Genomic DNA, 21645 nt, shown 5'->3' on the forward strand with positions numbered 1-21645 from the left:
ATTAAGAAGCTGCATTAATAAGCAGGATACATTTTTCTTTTATTGTAAAAGAACCACTGGATAAGCCTCGTCATCTCTCTCAGACTCTCAGTCTCTCACCATGGTCACTATGTAAGTCCACCTGATCTGCGCCGTACACAGGAAGGAGCTAAGACGAGTACTAGGTAAAAGTCCTCCGCCAGTCTGAGTTAATGTACATCACATCAGTGTCCAGTGAGTTTCTGTGTTCAGCGTAATCTGTAAGTTAGAACACAAGTATAGGTATTATTTGATTATTGTGTTGTGGAGATCTGTCTGTACTAGTGGCTGTGCTTGATGGCCTATGAGGCAATGTAGACTAGAATGCGTGAATGTGGCATGGATAGAAGGAAGTAATGACTAATGGTGGTGTTTGGTAGGGATGGCACACACGTGTGTGTGTGTGTGTGTGTATTGGAAATTGCCAATTTAAATATCTAGCATTTATCATTTCTATCTACATAAAGCAAATCACACAGCTTTCATAAATATTTTTGTAAAAATAATAAAATAAATAAATATATAAATAAAAGACACGGCCGTCTTCATAATATATTGTGGTTCCCTTTTAAAACTGATGGGAAATTCCTAAATTATAGCAAACTACCATGAAAAAAATCATTCGTAATGGTATGAATTGAGTGGTATGCAGCAGCAGCAGCAGTAGTAGTAGAAGTAGAAATGCAATGGTAAAATGCCGGCCAACTGCAGTGTTACTGCACCGCCAGACGCCAGTCCGCCAGAGCCACCCGTCCCGGCCACCGATCCGCCATGTGGTGCCGACACATTATTCATTCTTAGCGGTACGAAACAGCAGAGTCCCGGCACAGAGGCTAGACGATACAAGCGTCAAGCGGTACCGGAAATGATGCCGGCACATTCAGTCGCACCAGTACAGAAGCGTCTTGCCGAGCTACCGCAGCTCGGCCGGCGGAATGAGGCAGCGGGCCAGTGGCAGTGGTACCAACTACCAAGTGGCGGTACTGGTACTGAGTGTGCCGCGCGGCCAGCCCGGCACACTCAGTACCGAGCGTACCGAGACGTTAATAATACTGACACCTTAACTTACCGGGACGGGAGTTGAGGACACAAAGTGGACAGTGGAGTGTGGGTGCCTGCTAGTGACACGGACAGCCGCCGCCGAGCAGTCTTTGGCTAACGTAAGTAATATATTGGTGTAACTCATCATTTCACGATGGTGTCATGTCATAACCTACCGTTGGTAACCTCCAGGACAACATATCAGTGAACTAACACCTGCACATACTTATCAAAACCAAATAATTCAAATCTTGAAAACGTAAACAAACCGATCCCTGACCCGCCGCCTCTCTCTCAGCCATTATCTGCCTCATCTCTCACTCATTACAGGCCAGACAGGTCACAAAGTGGACCCATAGGCCTAATCTTTCATGTCAGTTGTTGAGATATATCCGCAATTACCTGATTTGTGTGCTATGGAGGCTCAGTGAGAAGAAGCGGGCCTACCCATGACGTCACGAGCCCCAGGCTGTGACGTCATCACCAGCTCCCGCCCAAAATGCCGGTCCCAGATGCTCGACTTCCACTATTATTTATATTTGTCTCAGTTCATTTATTTCGAGTCACAAGTGCCTTTTAAGGGTTTCTAATGATAGTTCGCAGTGTTTTACGTGTCTTCCATGCTTGAGTTGAGTGAAGTACGGTGATGTAGAGGGTGTTTATGACTTGAATGGGAGGGCCAAAATACGCTAAAATTTTTACCTCCGCTATCTGTGATTTTTTATTTGAGGTTGTAGCGAAGTGTTTGTGTTTTCAAAAGATGGTTTATCATGAGAAAAGTGTGCAAGGCTCCTGAGAAGTTAAAGATGTGGACTTTAAGAATGATATGTAGTCCTGTTAATATTGTAAACAACGTCATTTTTAAATATTATTTTTCTAATAGGGCGAGTTGCCAGGTTTTGATATATCGAAATGATAGTCATAATTTTTGAAAAACGTTATCGATTCAGTTGAATGAAATTGGTGGGGTTTGAAATTGTGTTTAAGCAAGTCGAAGTTCTAATACTTTATTTAGTATATTTTTGAGCTATTTTTATTATTCCTTTTCTCGGCAATGTTTTTGTATTTTAGAAGTTAGTTTCGATTGATAACGAGTCAGAATTTTTATAACATTCGTGTCCAGCTGCCTTTTTGGGAATCCTCATTTTCAAAATGATTTGCGTAACGAATATATGTGACGTCATCAAGGGAGGGCTGGACCCAGGCCGATACCTGGCTCCAGGCCCGAGGGTGTGGGGGTGGGGTGTGTGTGTGTGTGTGTGTGTGTGTGTGTGTGTGTGTGTGTGTGTGTGTGTGTGTGTGTGTGTGTGTGTGTGTGTTGCCTTTATCTTTCGTTATGAGGAGCCCACCAGCTGGAACCACTGACACCCAGCTCCCAGCTGGAGGGTGTTGGAGGAAGGTGGTGTGTGTGTGTGTGTGTGTGTCATGTTTGTGTGTGTGTGTGTGTGTGTGTGTGTGTGTGTGTGTGTGTGTGTGTGTGTGTGTGTAATTCACTATGGTCGCCCGGTAGTCACCCAGCCAGCCTTCCCATTACGGAGCAAGCTCAGAGCTCATAGAGCGATCTTCGGATAGGACTGAGACTGTGTGTGTGTGTGTGTGTGTGTGTGTGTGTGTGTGTGTGTGTGTGTGTGTGTGTGTGTGTTGCCTTATCTTTCGTTATGAGGAGCCCACCAGCTGGAACCACTGACACCCAGCTCCCAGCTGGAGGGTGTTGGAGGGGAAAGTGGCTGTGTGTGTGTGTGTGTGTCATTTTCTTTCATGGTACTTTAGTGTGTGTGTGTGTGTGTGTGTGTGTGTGTGTGTGTGTGTGTGTGTGTGTGTGTGTGTGTGTGTGTAATTCACTATGGTTGCCCGGTAGTCACCCAGCCAGCCTTCCCCATTACGGAGCAAGCTCAGAGCTCATAGAGCGATCTTCGGATAGGACTGAGACTGTGTGTGTGTGTGTGTGTGTGTGTGTGTGTGTGTGTGTGTGTGTGTGCCTTTATCTTTCGTTATGGGGAGCCCACCAGCTGGAACCACTGACACCCAGCTCCCAGCTGGAGGGTGTTGAGGGAGGGTGTGTGTGTGTGTGTGTGTGTGTCCTTTTCTTTCATGGGTACTTGTGTGTGTGTGTGTGTGTGTGTGTGTGTGTGTGTGTGTGTGTGTGTGTGTGTGTGTGTGTGTGTGTGTGATTCACTATAGTCGCCCGGTAGTCACCCAGCCAGCCTTCCCCATTACGGAACAAGCTCAGAGCACATAGACAGATCTTCGGATAGGACTCAGACTGTGTGTGTGTGTGTGTGTGTGTGTGTGTGTGTGTGTCATTATTTCACCGTTCTGTATACGTTTCATCTCTGGCGTCCCTCTTTATTATCCTAGTCTGTCAACACAAACTGCAAGTAATAGCGTATAGCGAAATGTGTCCTATTCTTAGCGCTTATTGAGCAAGGGGAAGCTATGATATGTAGGAAACACATATCGCCTCGCCTCGCCCCGCCCCTGCAGTAACATGACGTGTTTTCATATTTATTCTGGCTATTATTCAATAATTTTATACAGCTTCACAAACTTATGTGGGGATTAAAATAGTGAAAACTGGCCATTAATCTCTGACACCGTAGACCTTTCTTATTGTAAGCAAAATCATCTAATCACACACAAACTATCGTAAAAATGCCACTTAAGGGATTAGACTCGACTCACTCAGACGCCCATAACTGAGTGCATGGCGGTAATTCAGTGCTGGAGATCTTAATGACAACAGTGCCCACAGAGATAGATTGAGAGTTTATGGACGACAACAGTAACAACACAGCGCCTTGTTTTCACCCGACATGTTTCCACTTTCCATCGTCGTTCGTGGAGTGGCTGGCGAGAACAAATCAAGGTTCCTCGCAATTCTTTTACCTTGATTTTTGGGTTTGATTAGGCGATTTTATTGACATTAGGAAGGGTCTATGGAGGTCAGAAGATTAATGGCTGGAGTCTTCACTATTTTAATCCCCCACATAAGTTTCTGAAGCTGTATAAAATCACCAAATAGCAGAATGCATAGGAAACGCGTCCTGGTACTGAAGGGTTACGGCAACGCACACCCTAAATAGCTTTGATATTAGTTAACCCCAATGAATAAGTGTATGCAAGTCACTGTGTGTGCTTGAGATCTTACTGAAAACAATGCCTACACATCAAATTGTTTTCACCTATTACATATTTCCACTTGTATCGCTGCACGTGAATGGAATAGCTCTCTCTCTCTCTCTCTCTCTCTCTCTCTCTCTCTCTCTCTCTCTCTCTCTCTCTCTCTCTCATCCTAATTCAACATTCCTCTTAGCTCTTTACAACAGACAGATGAGAAAGTCGGAGTAATGAGTGGAGATATTTGGTAAAGCTTCCAGATAGTAAGTGTGTGTGTGTGTGTGTGTGTGTGTGTGTGTGTGTGTGTGTTGGTTACCTGGGCAACGCTCCCTAGGTGAACCAAGCTACAGTGGTCGCCTCACTACCCACTCCACTAGTTTAGCTCTCCTGTCTCGTCTCTACCTCACTCATAGTTCACTGGGGTCTCCGTGTCTCCCTGGCTGGCTGGCTGGCTGGCGTGTTGCGTTCTTGCCTTGCCTCTCCTCCCTCGCTCCAAGTGCCAAGTGAAGGTAATGTAATATCCCAAACTGTCTTAATCTCTTCTGTACCATGACGCGTTTCCATATCCATTGTGCCTAACTATTTGACGACTTTATACAGCTTCAGAAACTCATGTGGGGTATTAAAATAGTGAAAACTGTGGCCATTAAAATTCTGGACGCCATAGACCTTTCCTAATCTCTCTCTCTCTCTCTCTCTCTCTCTCTCTCTCTCTCTCTCTCTCTCTCTCTCTCTCTCTCTCTCTCTCTCTCTCTCTCTCACACACACACACACACACACACACACACACACACACAGCTCAGTGGTTAGAGCGCTGGCTTCACAAGCCAGATGACCGTTCGATTCCCGGCCGGGTGGAGATATTTGGGTGTGTCTCCTTTCACGTGTAGCCGCTGTTCACCTAGCAGTGAGTAGGTACGGGATGTAAATCGAGGAGTTGTGACCTTGTTGTCCCGGTGTGTGGTGTGTGCCTGGTCTCAGGCCTATCCGAAGATCGGAAACTGAGCTCTGAGCTCGTTCCGTAGGGTAACGTCTCTCTCTCTCTCAGAGACTGCAGCAGATCAAACAGTGAATTACACACACACACACACACACACACACACACACACACAGCAGTAAACTATTGGAGTGTAATAATCTCGTTCAGTTCTTGAGAAACGCTTAAAGGCACTAATTAATCCCTTTGCCGTAGTTTCTGGGTTGAGAGCTTACAAACTGTTACTCCGGGATACAAGCTTTCCAGGCTCACACAGCAATCCATGGCTGGAAAAATATTAGGTGGAATGGAGACAGACTAAAGAATAAAGAATAAATAGGCGAGTGTCTCAGCTGATAGGTACTGAGCGGAGCGACGCGAGAGATAGATAGATAGAGAGGGTGGGAGGGGGGTGGAGGCGGAGATATGAGGAACATGGGGAGGGACGGAGTGGGGACAGACGGGAAGGTGGAGTGTGGATCACAGGGAAGCTGATACGTCAGAGGCATGGTACAATAACTTTTTGATCGTTATTGTACCATGCGTCAGAGGCACCTGTAGCTAATGACAGCTAGGTACCACTTAAAAAAGGATGGCAGATGTCACTTTTGTTTGAAATACTGGTAGGAAAACTGTTTCGTGAAATGCATACATACATACATACATGCATACCGTACATACATACATAAATATATACACATATGAGTATATTTTTAACATTGTTGCCAAACGCTTCCGCTCATAGTGGTCGGAACCCGTAGTGAACCAGATTTGCCATGTTTGTCCTTTTTTGAGCCTGTTTGTCCTTAAGTTTTCTTGTAAAAAAGGACAGCCAAAATCTGTCCTTTTCTGTCCTTTTTTCAGCAAAATTTTTTTTTTTTTTTTTTCATTGAACCACGGATCCGGTCAAACCTTCAAACACGCAGTCAATAAATTTGTTTCTGCAACTTCCTATCTTTTTTATTGTTTTATCATATTTGTTTTTGTGTTATATAAAAATAAATCGAGCATATTATAAACTTATGATTTTTCTGTGGGATCGCAGACTGGTAACTATAATAAGCAACCGGCAACTCCCTTAAAAAAGCGCTCCCACTCCCAGCCTCCCAGCCTAGCCTAAATGTTGCTAAATTTCATATAACCCTGCTCTCTCTCTCTCTCTCTCTCTCTCTCTCTCTCTCTCTCTCTCTCTCTCTCTCTCTCTCTCTCTCTCACACACACACACACACACACACACACACACACACACACACACACACACACACACACACACATATATATATATATATATATATATATATATATATATATATATATATATATATATATATATATATATATATATATATATATATACACATTTTTTTGTTGTGCTGTCCTTTTTTGGAGGCAAATGTCTTTTTTTTTAAAGCAGGTCTGTCCTTTTTTCATGTGTAGTTTCTGGCAACCCTGCCGTAGTCAGCCCGGCGGCCGGCCAGTTTACCGTGACTCACGGTAAACTAGGCAGTTAGCCAGTTTCGCAGTTTCCGTTGGCAGCGTTAGCATCATATCAGCCAGCCGTCTCCCTGACACACACACACACAGGTTGTACTACGTCACAGCAGGCTGCGGCAAGGCGGGGCAGCTGCCTTCACACCTTGTGATGCCTAATAAAGACGGGTAGAGACGTTACCCACAATAAAAAACACACACACACACAATCACGAGAGAGAGAGAGAGAGAGAGAGAGAGAGAGAGAGAGAGAGAGAGAGAGAGAGGAGGTGGGGTGACGGACATGATCTCTCTCTCTCTCTCTCTCTCTCTCTCTCTCTCTCTCTCTCTCTCTCATCAATGGGGAGATTGGAAGGAAAGTGAAGGAGCAAAAAGGAGGCAACTCTATTGGTCGAAGTGGAATAAAACAGGGTCAAGTAATATGACATGACTTTTAGGAAAAGGAGAGAGAGAGAGAGAGAGAGAGAGAGAGAGAGAGAGAGAGAGAGAGATGAGAGAGGAAGTGGATGGAGGAGGGTAAGGAGTTATAGGAAGAAGAGAGGAGGAGGAGTAAGGAGGTAGAGGCAGGGAGGGTGGAGACCCGTGACGCTGAGCCCCGCTATGATAAGCTTCTGGCATTCTATATCCATTATACTATTATTTTTCTCTATTTTAGTTATATCAAGAAAGAAATTATCTGCTAATGTCAACTATAAGTGTATGCACATAATTCACATTCTCATATTATAATAACATTGAAAGTCAAGTGAAACATGTCTCATGATATACGGCCTACCTTGTACAGAAGTTAAAAACCTCAGTCTAACTGCACAAAGAGATTAGTTTTCTTACACGATTCTCTGCCTTACGTTAAGTTAGGTTAGTGAAAAGTAATAATTTCGTACTCGGTTTACTCGGTTTCACAGTGTAATCAGTACCGAAATACTCGGGTTGCAGAAAGTACTGGGTTCGCCCATCACTAGTGTTTGGGAAGGTGAACACTGAATTGTTATTATTATTAATTGAATTTGTTGCGTAATTGATTTTAATTTGTTCTTTTTACGTAGACTATTAATTTTCAGTTGCAATATGGTTTTATTCGTCTAACTTTAGTGACATGATAGATCGAGTGGATAATATTGAAGTAACAAAACAGAAAAGTGACAAGGTCTGGTTTATATTGATTTAGGACTTCAATTTCACAGCTGATTTTGTAGATCACGACATGAATAACCATAAACCCCGGTGGAAGTTTGATGAGGGAAGAAAGCTTCGCGTCTAAGGTTGAATTTAACCTTGCTCGCGCCCAAAGCTAAAAAACGGAGCGATCGAATCACGCAGGGAGTTCCCAAATAATGCTATATGAAACGCTGCTACTTACTCCGTTTGGGCCTGTTCTCATCGTTCTTTTGGATCTTGTATGATGCCCACCTTGCCTTGTGACAGCTGCGGTTGTTTTCCTTCGTACAAGGATTCTAACGGCAAAATAAATGCCACCGTACACGTGTACGTAGTAAGTACAGTAGGCAGTAGGTGAGTCGGCTACTTCCGCCATTTGCACTCGTGCTGTCCTGTTACCTGCACCGTCGGGAGCACGGCTTGTTCCTGGGCTGCCTCAAAGAACATACGCTTTCCTTCGCCGTCTACCTGGTGAGGTTTTAGTAGATTTTTACCCCCACTTCCGAACGAAAGTACTTTTCTCTTTTAGTTTTCGACCTTTGAATTTGGATTGCTGCTGTGACATGACGGCGAATGAATGTGTGTTGTGCAAGTTGAGCTCTCTGTTCAGATAATTTTGCTGTGTTGATTTTTGTGTCTCCACTCCAACCTTGCTACCTGGTGCTTTGACCGGTTTCTGCTGCTGCTACTTGTTACCTGGTTTATTTGCCTGGCGGTTAGCACTGCGCCTGATTTGTGATGCAAAGAGATAAACGATGTTCCGGTGGTATGGGGACGATCCCTACACTAAACACTCCGTCTGACCGCCAGCCATCACTGTCAGTCTTCTATGTTAACCAAGGTTATGTTGCTGCTGCAGCACAAAGTTTGGATAGTGCATCTACGCTTTTTGGCGTGGATGATGAGGCTATTGGATGTGATAAGTGTGCTGAATGGTTTCACCCCAACTTCTATGTCGGTGTAGGTATACTTTTTGTTTTTGTGTCTAACCTGTAGATTATTATCCCCTTCAGTACCATGGCGTTTCCACATTCACTCTCCTTAATATTTGGCGACTTTGTGCGACATTAGAAACTTATGTTGGGATTAAAATAGTGAAGATTGTAGCCAATAATCTCCTGACCTCCATAAACCCTTTCTAATGTCAATAAAATTGCCCAGTTATACCCAAAACTCATGGTGAAAATGCGTCCCAGTTCTGAAGGGGTTAAATCAATCCTCCTCTGGTAGCATGGGTTCTGTGAGAAACCGGGAGCAAGATGAAGCCGTAAAACAACTGCAGGAAATGGTTATGGCCCTTCCAACAGTTAGGACTGATATGTTGGATGAATTTATCATTGCTTCAAATAATCCCAGCCCACCTTCCCTTAATGCTGATAACGCTAGGTAGGTTATAAGGGAGGAAATCAGCCCTGGAGATACAGGACCATAATTGTAGGAAGGGAGTCTTGTTTTGAGAGGCTTTACCTACCTAAGTTTTGTGAATTATGAGTTCAAGCAAATTTTTTGGTATTTGCTGAATAAAGAGGTTTTGCTGTCTGATACTACTTGTATTAATGAAGATGGGGTTATTTTCAGAGCTAAAATAGCCAACAGTGAGGACAGATCTCTTCTCTCTGTAGCCTACAAATTAGGTAACGTTATTTTAGTAACATGTATATCTATAGGGATCTTTTAAACAAAGGGAGGACCTAAATTTGCACCAGGAGGGCTGTTATGGCTAGATCTAGAGCAGACCAGATGAGTGTAAACCCACTAAGATAACTAGTACTACTTCTGTCACTACTACCACCTCAGTCTCAACTGCCACTGCTTAAGGAGAGGATCCTTAATTTAAATTTCTAAACCCATTTCCCCCTATTCCTCATAGAAATTTCACAACTCTCTTTTGTACATGTTAATATTTATTTTTTGTCAAAATTTTTTTATTAACTATATTGTTACGAACCGCCGCCCACACAGCACAGTAGGGCCACCCACACCTGCAACCACTGGGCAAGGCCGGGCACCCAAAGGTCCTTACTTCAGCTTCCAATGCCACAACAGCAACTCACATCAGCTGCAGAACAGGACACCGTTCAGAACGGGGCGGCACAGGGATAAGTTGAGGAGGATCCGTGACTCGCGAGGAGGCGAGGTAATTACTTAGGCAGACTGACTCACTCAGAAAGGTAGGACTGGCAGGAAACACTTAGTACCGCTTCTTATGTTTACTTTAGTAGTAACACAGTACAACAGGGAAATACAGGGTAGTACACAGTGCGAATGCGGGCCACGAGAACGGAGAGCAGAGCAAGACAGAGACAAAGGGCAAGAGACAACAGCGGCAACTAACTCACCAGGACATTTTTAAGATATGTCATTCTTGACGAATGACGTGGGCATTCCACCTTTATGGCTCACCCACAAGTATCTGTCTTTGGTTTAAGTTGTTTCCTTTATTGTGGTGGAGGGAAGTGTCTGACCATGTCCAGCAACACATGATGTGGGGTGTTGGAGACTATTGAAGCAGCTGTTTGTTTCCCTCTTTGTAGATATGTAGCTGTCTTTGTGCAGTGTAAGATGTAGTGGACTAGTGTGCATGAATCTGTGTCACAATGTTCACATTGTCGTGGTAGTTGCTCATTTACCGCCTCTTTGCATAGGTAGCCGAGTCTGAGTCTGTGGATATTAGTTCTGTCTCTCCTGGTCATATGTCTGGTAAGTGGGGTCTTGTTTTCTTTGGTGGTTGCAAACCACGAGGCACTGTGCTTCCCTTCTCTCACCCATCTCCGTAAGGTTTGGTTGGCGACTTCTTGGGTGGCTGTGTGAGTTTAGCTTTGGCTTGTGAAAGACTTGTTGGTATGGTGACATTTATATTTGGTAGGTTAAGTGCATTTCTTGCCTCTCTGTCTGCGTCTTCGTTTCCTTTGATTCCTATTTGACTTGGAACCCAGTTGAGGTGGGTTGTCATGCCTTGTCTTTGGAGCTCGTGAGCCACCGACCAGATGGAGGTTACAAGGCCAATGTTGTCTGTTGCATGCTTTTGATTGAGGACATGCAGTACAGCAAGTGAGTCTGTGTGTATCACTGCTGAGGTGGATTTCTGTAGGGCGTGATGGAGTGCCCCTTGGATTGCTGTGAGCTTAGCCTGCAATACGGGTGATCTGTTTTGCAGTCTGTAGTGCTCTACTGCTGTGTTGCATACAAAGGCTGTTGCTGCCCTTCCTTCACTAATGGACCCATCTGTGTAATAAGACCTGATCTTCTTGATCAGGAACAGTTTGCAGGGCTTCGGTTGCCTGTTGAAATGTGTCTCTTTGGCTTAATTTGGCCTTGGCGTCTGTGAGTTTATGTATGGTGGTCTTAAGTGGTATGTCTTGCCAGGGAGGTGGTGATATGTATGTTTCGTCTGGAGGGTCCATTTCGAAGTTGAGGAGTAGTTGTTGGTGACCTACCTAGCTCTATGATTCCGGTTGCTATGTTGCCTGACCAGGTCTTTTTGGTTAAAAGTGCAGGGTCTTGCTGGAGGGACTGGTTGATTTTCTGTTGCAATGCTTGTGCGTTTTCTCTTCTTATGTATTTGTGTAGGTGTGTGGTGTTTGTTGCCTGTAACCTGTTGCATAATGGGGGTATATTAGCTTCCAGCTGCATGTTGCAGATTCTTGTCCAGGCTGGGGCACCCAGGATTAGTCTTAGAGCCTTGTTTTGTATTTTCTCTAGTGTTTTAATGCATGTGTTGGACGCCGTTGAGATGCATGGTGCAGCATATTCGATGATTCATCTTATTGCCTGCATATAGAACATGCATGTTCTATATGCAGGCAATAAGATGAATCATCGAATATGCTGCACCATGCATCTCAACGGCGTCCAACACATGCATGTATGAGGCTCCATGATCCGGCTTGGTCATGTATCTCATCATCAGGAGGTGTGCCTCAGCTTTGTGTTTCGTCATCTTGACATGTTGCTTGAAGTTTAATTGGCTGTCGAAGCACATTCCTAAGTATGTGTGGCTGTTTGTCCAGGTGACTGCCTTTACGCTATTGTTGAGTGCTGGCTGTTGGTTTGCCCCAAAAAGGGTTGCTTTTGTCTTGTTTGGGTTTATCTTTAGTCTTAAGTCTCAGCATTTGTTAGCTATCATCGTGGGAGTCCTTTGAGCTTTCTGTGCCATGTTTGCCCCGGTGGAGATAATAGCTTCATCATCTGCATAGCATAATATCTTTATTCCTTGCCCCAACTGCATGGTGACCAAGTTCTCCATCAGGATATTGAAAAGAAATGGGCTCTGGGGTGTGCCATTCTCAAATGTTCTAGCGTTTGACAGCTTCTCTTGAAAGGACACTCTTGCTTGTCTATGTGTTAGGAAGTCACGAGTCCACGCTAGGAGCTTTCCTGACACGCCTTTCCTTGTCAGAGTTTTGAGAATAGCATCCCCGTTTGCCATTTCAAAGGCTTTCTCCAGGTCCATGAATATGACTATAGCCTTCCTACTTTTTATTGTTGTGAGCATATTGGTGATGCAGTCTCTCGTGCCCTTTTGGTTGGTGTAGGCATAGATGTTGGGATGTAGCTTGCCTATTTGCCATTGTAATCTTGCAAGGACCATTTTCTCTGCTGTCTCTCCCATGCAGCATAAAAGTGATATTGGCCAGTATTTGTTTTGCTCTCGTGGCTTGGGTATTGGTGCAATGATTGCTTGCTTCCATGACTGCGGAAGCTTGCCAGTGGTGTATGACTGGTTGATGATGTGAAGTAGTTCTTCTTGTGCTTCCTCTCCTGCTTCCCTTATCATTGAATAGCTGATTTTGTCGGCGCCTGTTGCTGTATCTTTTCGTGGTTTTAGAGCATCTTTCAGTTCTTTTTTGGTGAAGGGTATATCGGTTGATGCTGCTGTGGTACATACATTGTTTGTCATTCTTGTTCTGTTTGGTCTGAGCTCACCTTGTTTCCTCTGTGTCTCTGGTGGTAGTTGAGCTGTATCGCAACGATCAGCAAACTCATTGATTAATCTGTTGGCCTCTGTGGTTGGTTCTGGGTGTATTGCCTGCTGGGCTGGGTTCTGTCCACAAATGAGGCGTCTCGAACAGGAGGGGTATCCCCGCCAAAATACCAGTTTTCACTTTTTGGTGGGACGTAATGGGTGTATCCCTTTACTTATGAACAGCATTGGCCACATTTCGATATTGACTCTTGTTCGTGGTAGTTAAAGGGCTCAAAGTCCAGCACTTTCTTGCTAGACCAAGCCGTGAGATAGCGAGCAAGAGGGGTATCGCCACCATGCGCTACCACGTGAGTCCCAGCCAATCACCACGCGAGGTGCCGAGTCCGCCTCTCAGCGAGCCAATCATAGCGTCTGGCCATCTTTGTTGTCCCACGGTGTGTTTACATAATGCCATTTAAACTTTTTCCTTGCTATTATTTCTCACTTTCCATTGCCTTTCAGCCCAGGGCAAGGTGATTTTTTTGGTATTATTTTGTCACCTGCATCACTGGGATACTTTGTGTAAAGTGTACAATCAGCTGGCTGTCTGTACTAAACCGGCAAAAATACATGAACCTGGATTCTCACGCCTCAGTAGGCCTCACTGTAAGATTGCATTGTGCTAATTTTTTGAGGATTACACCCTATTTCGTGCTTCAAGCTGCACGTCGCAGGGTAAGGGGGCGGGGCGAGGATGACTCCACGGAGGAGGACGAAGACCGCCTGGAGGATGACCCTGACTTCTCACCCCTCCCCCCCACCCCTCAGTTACCTAGGCTGAGCTCAACACTTCAGTATTGTAAGTGTTGGTGTCTTTGTATTAAAATAAAGTAATAATCAGTTGCAGCAATCGTAAGTGCCATGGCTAAAATTTAATAGTTGAAAATTTATAAAGAAATTACCTTAAATTTATATCATATACATTTCTAGCTGCAAACTATTATTATTATATCTTAATACAGCCCTAAAAACTGTTTTCCATTATCAATCCCTTTTATTTTGATGTATTTCCATGATGCTTTACTGTTGCAGTGCAGTTGTACAAAATGAGAGTTTTCGTAATGGGAATAATTTTGGTTTTTTCCTCTAATGAGGTATTTTTTTCAAGGATAGGTTATTTTCTTTTACATATTCAGAAAGGTCTGTTCCAGGTGCTTATTTTCATATATAATACTTTCCTTTAGGATCAATGGTTATAGAGTTACATTTTCATAAACATTGCCAAACCTTAAACGCGATTTACTCAAAACTAACTTTTGGCGGGGATACCCCTCTTGTTCTAGACACCTCAAATGGTCCTTATTTGTTTCCACATTTTGCTGATGTTGGTGTGTGGATCCAAAGAAGCACACCAGTCAATCCATTTGTTGTTTCTTATTGCCTTTGTACCCTCTCTTTCAGTTCTGGTGGCGGCTTTGAGGAGGGCACATGTAGTGTCTGTGTTGTGGCGTCGGTGTAGCTTCTTTGCTTGGTTAATCATATGTTTGTACTCCTGTACATTTTTATTGTGGTACCACCAGTCTTTGTAGTGCTTTTTGGGCATTTTTGTTAGTGGAATGGCTTGGTTGGCTGCAGTGTGGAAAGCTGCTGTGCGTCTGGCATCTTGTTCGTTGAGGTCATTTAGTCGAGGTGTTTCCCTGAGTTGACTTGTTATTGATTCCCTGAAGAGCGGCCAGTCTGCTTTTCTTGTGTTCCATCTTGGGTTGTGTGGAGGTTTTACTAATTTTGGTACCATGAGAGTGGTGCAAATTGCAAAGTGATCACTCAACAAAAAGGGATAATGTTCCATGTTGCATTTTGTGAGGTGATCTTAGAGGTGAAAAAGAGGTCGAGAACCCCTCCTGCCATGTGTGTGGCTTCGCCTGTGTTTAACAGTGCTGCTTCAGGAACGTTTGTCATTACTTTGGCAATGTGATGTCCGTTTTGGTTTCTTGGTTTGGTGGATCCTATTGCTTCATGGTGTGCATTGAAGTCCCCACCTAGGAAGGTGGGAGAGGTGGCACAGAGAGAGAGGACTTCGCTTGCATCTAGTGTTGCACAGTCTGGACTGCTATAGATGTTGTAGATTTGTAAGTGTGTCTCTCGAAGTTGTACAGACACCGCCAGTACCTCCACTCCTTCTCCACACGAGGAGGGTCTTGGGATTTTCTTGCTGGGGATAGTGTTCTTCACAAGAATCGTACAACCTCTTGCTTGTACCAACATGGCGTGTAGGTGGTAAGCTTTGTACCGTCTGAAAGGCAGTTTGCTGTCTTCAGTGAGAAGTGTTCCTGCAGGGGGATAACGTCCCTGTTTTCATCTTTTGCATCTGCCATCAAGAGGTGGTACTTATTCTTTATTCCCTGGACGTTCCATTGCAGGATGTTGAGTGTTTCTGTTGTTGTTCTCTTCTTCAGTCCGAGTGCTATTTTTTCTTGTTCTATTCTCGCTGTCGCGGGAGTGATGCCTGGAGGCAGCTAGTCTAGCCGAGACAGAGACGGCCAGCTTAAATACAGTCTCCCCATCATTGCAATACTGTGGTTGGCTCGCCTTTGGGCCAATCACTGCTGCTTTATCCACGTGCATGGCCATCACTTCCAGTCCCCCCACTTCCTGCCTCTCAACAATACCACCTCACTCCATCTTCACTACCATACCACCACATTGCGCCGCTGCAATGATATGTTTACTTTTTTATGGATAACAGTATTTCATTGTTGGGTATAAGTGAAACTTGGTTGACATCCCTTATTACAGATTATTATCTGTATTTGTCAAATTACACATTAGTTCGTAAGGATGTACGTATTAGGCAATGTACCTAAACATGGTGTTTGTTTTTATTTGAACGAAAAATATCATTTAGAGAGATATCCATTGATGATTTTTATTCCTAATGATTCACTATATATATATATATATATATATATATATATATATATATATATATATATATATATATATATATATATATATATATATATATATATATATATATATATATATATATATATATATATATATATATATATATATATATATATATATATATATATATATATATATATATATATATATATATATATATATATATATATATATATATATATATATATATATATATATATATATATATATATCATCACAGTTTACTGGCCGGCTTCTTACACATCATTAGAGAACAATAAGTTACTTGAGTTCCTTTCATATTTTTGCTTGAGTAAAGATGTAATATTGATGGGAGACTTAAACTTACCTTCCATCAGGTGGAACGATGACATTCAAGGTGATGAATTAACCCCTTGCAACTTGATCTTTTATAATTGCCTTACATTCCTTGGACCAAATCAGTGGGTTCTTGAGCACACTTATTACAAATCTGGCAATATTCTTGATTTCATTTTCTCATCTGAAAATGACAGAATATGACAGAACCCATTTTCTTTCCTCCATTACTTAATTGTGGACACTCCTGCTGTGGCACTAAGTATGTCTTTCGCTCCTCCCACGTGGATAATGCTAATCTTGTTTTCAGATTATGGAGTAATGAAATACACTCCTCTTTATCTGAAATTGACTGAGACTTAAAATTTATGTATTTGAACATTGAAGATATGTACAAATGTTTTCTTGATATTATTCAAATGTTAGTTGGAGTACATCACAGTTTCTACCAGAAATTAACTTTCTCCTTCTTTGCTTGTTAATTAAACCTTCTGCATCTTTAGAACAAAGAAGACAATCCAAATGCATAACTATAGAACAGGACATAATTGGTGAACCCACTTTCCCCAACCATGTTGTTGTTGTTCCCAGACTCAGGATAAGACAGCTGCCTCAATGCTCACATGTATAGGGTAAGTCTAATGCACCCTGATACCACACACAGCCAGACACCCCTGAATACCTACTGCTGCACTACCTCCGTCACCACTCCCACTGCACTTTTTTTCTCCACATGCTATCACTAATATCACTGTACAGCCACAGGCCATCATTAGCAGACCTGGTTGACTTGCAAAACCCTGGCCTGACATTCAAGATGTGGTCTCATTTATACAATTGAGCAGCTGCAGCCTGCCCTCTAAAGACAACTTCTACTACTTCCTACACTACACTACAACACCTTACACTTTTACACTCTCTTCAAATCAAAATTTAATAATGGCTTCACCACGCCCTGCCTCGGAGTCCCCCTCTGGGGAGGGGACCATAAATGTCCCCAGGTCGGACTGCCCCTCTGCTGTCGACCTTGGGTGTCTTGACACTTCATCTAATACTTTCACTATCAATTTCTGCAACATTCGTGGCCTTCGTTCTAATTTTCAATCTGTGGAACACCACCTCTCCTCTACTAAACCTCATCTTCTCTTCCTAACTGAAACACAGTTGTCTGTGACTACTGACAGCAGCCCCTTTTCTGTTCCCTCCTACTTGCTCTATCCTCATTTTCAATCCAAAGCTGGATGTTGCGCGTAACGACACCACTTGCTCTCGTGCCCACAATCTTGAATCTTCAGAATTTTCTACCATCTGGCTAAGACTTCAATGTCACTCTCTAACTAAATTCATCTGTGCTGTATACCTCTCACCTAATTCCTCTGACTATGTAAAATTCTTTGACTATTTGACTTCCAAGGTGGAGCACATCTTATCTCACTTTCCTTTTGCTGAGATCTCCATTTTAGGGGATTTCAATGTTCACCACCAGCTTTGGCTTTCATCTTCTTTCACTGACCAACCTGGTGAACAAACCTTCAACTTTGCTATCCTTCATGACCTAGAGCAGCTAGTGAAGTTCCCTACCCGTATTCCTGACCGCCTTGGAGACACGCCCAACATTCTTGATCTTTTCCTAACCTCCAACCCTTCTGCTTACTCTGTTAAACTTTCCTCTCCGTTGGGCTCCTCCGACCACAATCTAATTTCCGTTACCAGTTCTATCACTCCAGTGCAGCCTCAGGACCCGCCTAAGCGGAGGTGCTTCTGGCATTTTAACTCTGCTAAGTGGGAGGAACTAAGGCAGTACTATTCTGATTTCCTTGGGATGATTATTGTTTTCATGTCAGAGATCCTTCTCTTTGTGCCGAGCGCATAACAGAGGTGATTATCTCTGGCATGGAGCTATACATTCCTCATACTTTCTCTAACCCTAAAGCTAAAAAGCCTTGGTTTAACTCTGCTTGTTCTCGTGCTGTCAATGATAGAGAGGCGGCTCACAAACGGTTCCGTAGCCATCCAACTGCTGAAACTCATGCCCTATATATTTCTGCCCGTAATCATGCCAAATCTATTCTCCAACTTACTAAAAACTCTTTCATCAATAGAAAATGTCAAAGTCTTTCCAATTCTAACTCCTCTCGAGATTTCTGGCATCTAGCCAATAATATCTCTAACAACTTTACTTCTTCGTCTTTCCCTCCTTTACTTCATCCAGATGGCTCTACAGCTGTCTCTTCTTTTCTAAAGCTGAACTCTTCGCTCAAACCTTTGCTACCAACTCAACTTTGGATGATTCTGGGCATATTCCTCCTACTCCTCCACCCTCTGACTACTTCATCCCTAAAATTAAAATTCTTTATAAAGACGTTTTCCTGGCCCTCTCTGGCCTTGATTCTCGGAAGGCTTACGGTCCGGATGGAGTCCCTCCTGTTGTTCTCAAAAACTGTGCTTCCGAACTCGCTCACTGCCTGGTCAAACTCTTTCATCTGTGTCTCTCTACTTCTATTTATCCTTCTTGCTGGAAGTTTGCTCACATTCAACCTGTCCCTAAAAAAGGTGACCACTCCAATCCTTCTAACTACCGCCCTATAGCTTTGATTTCCTGCCTTTCTAAAGCCTTTGAGTCTATCCTTAATAGGAAGATAATGAGGCATCTATCAGCTCACAACCTTCTCTCTGATTGCCAGTATGGTTTCCGTAAAGGCAGATCTACTGGTGATCTTCTTACTTTCCTAACTGAATCTTGGTCATCCTCTTTTAGGGACTTCGGTGAAACCTTTGCTGTCGGCCTTGACATATCGAAAGCCTTCGATAGAGTCTGGCACAAATCTTTAATTTCTAAACTACCCTCCTACGGATTCTATCCTTCTCTCTGTACCTTCATCTCCAGTTTCCTTTCCGATCGTTCTATTGCTGCTGTAGTAGACGGTCACTGTTCTTCCCTAAAACTATCAACAGTGGTGTTCCACAGGGTTCTGTCCTATCACCCACTCTCTTTCTATTATTCATCAATGATCTCCTAAATCTGACTCAATGCCCTATCCACTCCTATGCTGATGATACCACCTGCATTATTCAACAGCGTTCAACAGACGCCCAACCCAACAACAATTAAATGACTCAAGGCGAGATGCTATAGGACGCCTAACTTCTGATCTTTCACTTGTTTCTGATTGGGGCAGAGAAAACCTGGTTTTGTTCAATGCCTCAAAACTCAATTTCTACAACTATCTACTCGACATAACCTTCCAGACAACTATCCTCTCTTCTTCAATAACACTCAACTTCCCTCTCCTCTACATTAAACACACTCGGTCTATCCTTCACTAAAAATCTAAACTGGAAATTTCACATCTCTACTCTTGCTAAATCAGCTTCCAAGAAGTTAGGTGTCCTATGGCGTCTTCGTCCATTTTCTCTCCCTCCCAGCTGCTTGCTCTGTACAAGGGCCTTATCCGCCCGTGTATGGAGTATGGCTCTCATGTCTGGGGGGGATCCACACACACAGCTTTACTAAACAAGGTGGAATCTAAAGCTTTTCGTCTTATCAACTCTTCTCCTCTAACTGACTGTCTTGATTCTTTAAGTCACCGCCGCAATGTTGCATCTTTATCTGTCTTCTACCGCTGTTTTCATGCTGTCTGCTCTTCTGAACTTGCTAACTGCATGCCTTCCCCTCCTGCGGCCTCGCTGCACAAGACTCTCTACTTCTTCTCATCCCTATTCTGTCCATCTTCCTAATGCAAGAGTTAACCAGTATCTTCACTCCTTCATTCCCTACACTGGTAAACTCTGGAACTCTCTACCTGTGTCTGTATTTCCACCTGCCTATGACTTAAACTCTTTCAAAAGAGGAGTGTCAAGACACCTCTTACGTTAACTGGACCCTCCTTTTAGATTTTTTTGTTTTTTCTCTTTCTACTTTCCTCTTAACAGGGCCTGGCAACCAGCGGGATTTTTTTTTTCCAACACTTTGTTTTCCCTTGGCCAGTGCCCTTGTAATGTAAAAAAAAAAAAAAAAAAAAAAAAAAACACCATAGTATTTCTCTGGAAGACAGGACAGCTTGCCAGAACTGAAGTAAATAACTTACCTTCTGCCAGCACCTTCTGGATCTTACAGGCAATGGCACTACAGCCTTCAAGATCCACAAACCCCAACAATAACAAGGATTTTTGTCGGTCTTGACAGTCTACCACTACACCACTAAGTAGGAAATTTTATAACAGACTTTGTTAACAAAATGAAATTAGAATGAAACTTTCAGCCATAGAGCTTTTAAGGAGACATGCAGCAGTGCCAAGAAGCTTTTGGTCAGTAGTATCCCTCTGGTGCCTTCTTAATTTGACATATTGGCCATTTTTTTCTGTGTGTGACAACCTGTAACTTAGTACTTCTTAGCTCTGGTAAGGATCTTTGTATATATTGGGAAATATATAAAAGAGAAGAGTGAAAAAAAAGTGCCTGAGCAAGATGGAAAAAAGTGATATAGGAGAAAAACAGACCAGAAGCATAATACTGGCACTCAGCATGAGGACTGTGGGAGTAAGCATATGACAGAGTGAAGAACAAGGGAACAGTACCAAAGTTGTGGCTTATGTAGGAAAGAGGTAGAGAGAAACCATGATAAAGTATGTCTGGTATGAAGATTAGAGGAACGAGCATTATTGTATAAGTAGATCCATCTCACATAAAGAAAATGTGTTCTCAGTGCAGTATATAACATAGTGACTGTATATTTATCAAATTTATTGTATCCTCTGTGTACACAGGTTACCTTGTACCATGATGATCTGCAGGCAGTGTCAGGAGTGAGGAATGTATATGGAGAATCTTGGTCAGAAGGAAAGGGAGTTAAGGATGGGAGGAAGAAGGGATTATTAGGGAATGTCATAGGTGCATGTGTGAAACAATGCCTTGGCCATTTAAAAAAAAAAAAAAAAAAAAAAATCATCAGCCAGTGCTCAGGGTATATTCTGCAGGGTGGGAAGAAATAGCTTTATTTTAATGAAGAGCTATTAAGGATAGATAAAAAAGGGATTATAAGCACAGTAGTAGATCTTTATGGAAATGATGGAAAATAGGCAAATTATAAGACCATTTTTTTATGTTGCCAAGGGCAACAAAATATTAAAAAGAAAGGCCCACTTGAATTGCAATTTATTTCTAGTACAGGCTTAGTTGAAATGTTAGCTGGTGCATAGTAAATATTCTCTCTCTCTCTCTCTCTCTCTCTCTCTCTCTCTCTCTCTCTCTCTCTCTCTCTCTCTCTCTCTCTCTCTCTCTCTCTCTCTCTCTCTCTCTCTCTCTCTCTCTCTCTCTCTCTCTGAAACAGGCCAACTCGTCTTTACCGTGTCTTACTCTCGCCACTGTCATGGTAAGCTTGGATTACCACCACCTTATATTCCTCTTTCAGTTATTGTGATTTTTATTTGATATTGCTATTTGTTTATATTGTATTTATATAAAGCCATGTCAGACATCCACATGATCCACAACCTACATCATCAAACTGACTTGAGCTTTGTGTTGTTGTCTGAGCAGTTGTTGCTTCAAATCCCCACTTCCGCTCTCCACCTGCCTGTCATTTTAGCATTGTCATTGTTAGCCCAGCAACATGTTGGCTAGCTGGGACTTAACACACACACACACACTCTCTCTCTCTCTCTCTCTCTCTCT

At 43.0% G+C, this 21645-nt stretch overlaps 2 protein-coding genes across 9 annotated transcripts in view; one reads left to right on the forward strand and one right to left on the reverse strand.

The window, feature by feature from the left end:
• Positions 1-982: 982 nt before the first annotated feature.
• The window catches only part of LOC123503678, a 33177-nt gene continuing 12514 nt past the window's right edge, over positions 983-21645 (forward strand). Inside the window, exons 1-3 of one of the 8 annotated variants that reach the window (XM_045253640.1) lie at positions 983-1178; positions 9764-9938; positions 21302-21343. The gene's annotated coding sequence lies outside the window, so the exon portion shown is untranslated. Of the gene's footprint in view, positions 1179-8013; positions 8273-9763; positions 9939-21301; positions 21344-21645 lie in introns of those variants that run through there. The other 7 variants (XM_045253646.1, XM_045253645.1, XM_045253639.1 and 4 more) reach the window with 7 other exon arrangements.
• Positions 11907-21342, reverse strand: LOC123503430. The gene is made up of 7 exons (XM_045253194.1): positions 21328-21342; positions 20744-20759; positions 20486-20503; positions 20060-20164; positions 14641-15037; positions 14149-14464; positions 11907-12845 (listed from the first exon to the last, which is right to left on the reverse strand). The coding sequence occupies exons 1-7, from the start codon at positions 21340-21342 to the stop codon at positions 11907-11909; spliced, it is 1806 nt and encodes a 601-aa protein (XP_045109129.1).

This window comes from Portunus trituberculatus, chromosome 14 (genome assembly GCF_017591435.1).
Source record: "Portunus trituberculatus isolate SZX2019 chromosome 14, ASM1759143v1, whole genome shotgun sequence".
NCBI classification, from domain to species: domain Eukaryota; kingdom Metazoa; phylum Arthropoda; class Malacostraca; order Decapoda; family Portunidae; genus Portunus; species Portunus trituberculatus.

Coding starts and splice junctions, on each gene's coding strand:
- LOC123503430 (XM_045253194.1), bottom strand. Junction 14,465..14,640: donor AACGTTCCTGAAGCAGCACT/GTTAAACACAGG, acceptor ACACAACCCAAG/ATGGAACACAAGAAAAGCAG. Junction 12,846..14,148: donor CTGAAAGAGAGGGTACAAAG/GCAATAAGAAAC, acceptor ATTTGTGGACAG/AACCCAGCCCAGCAGGCAAT.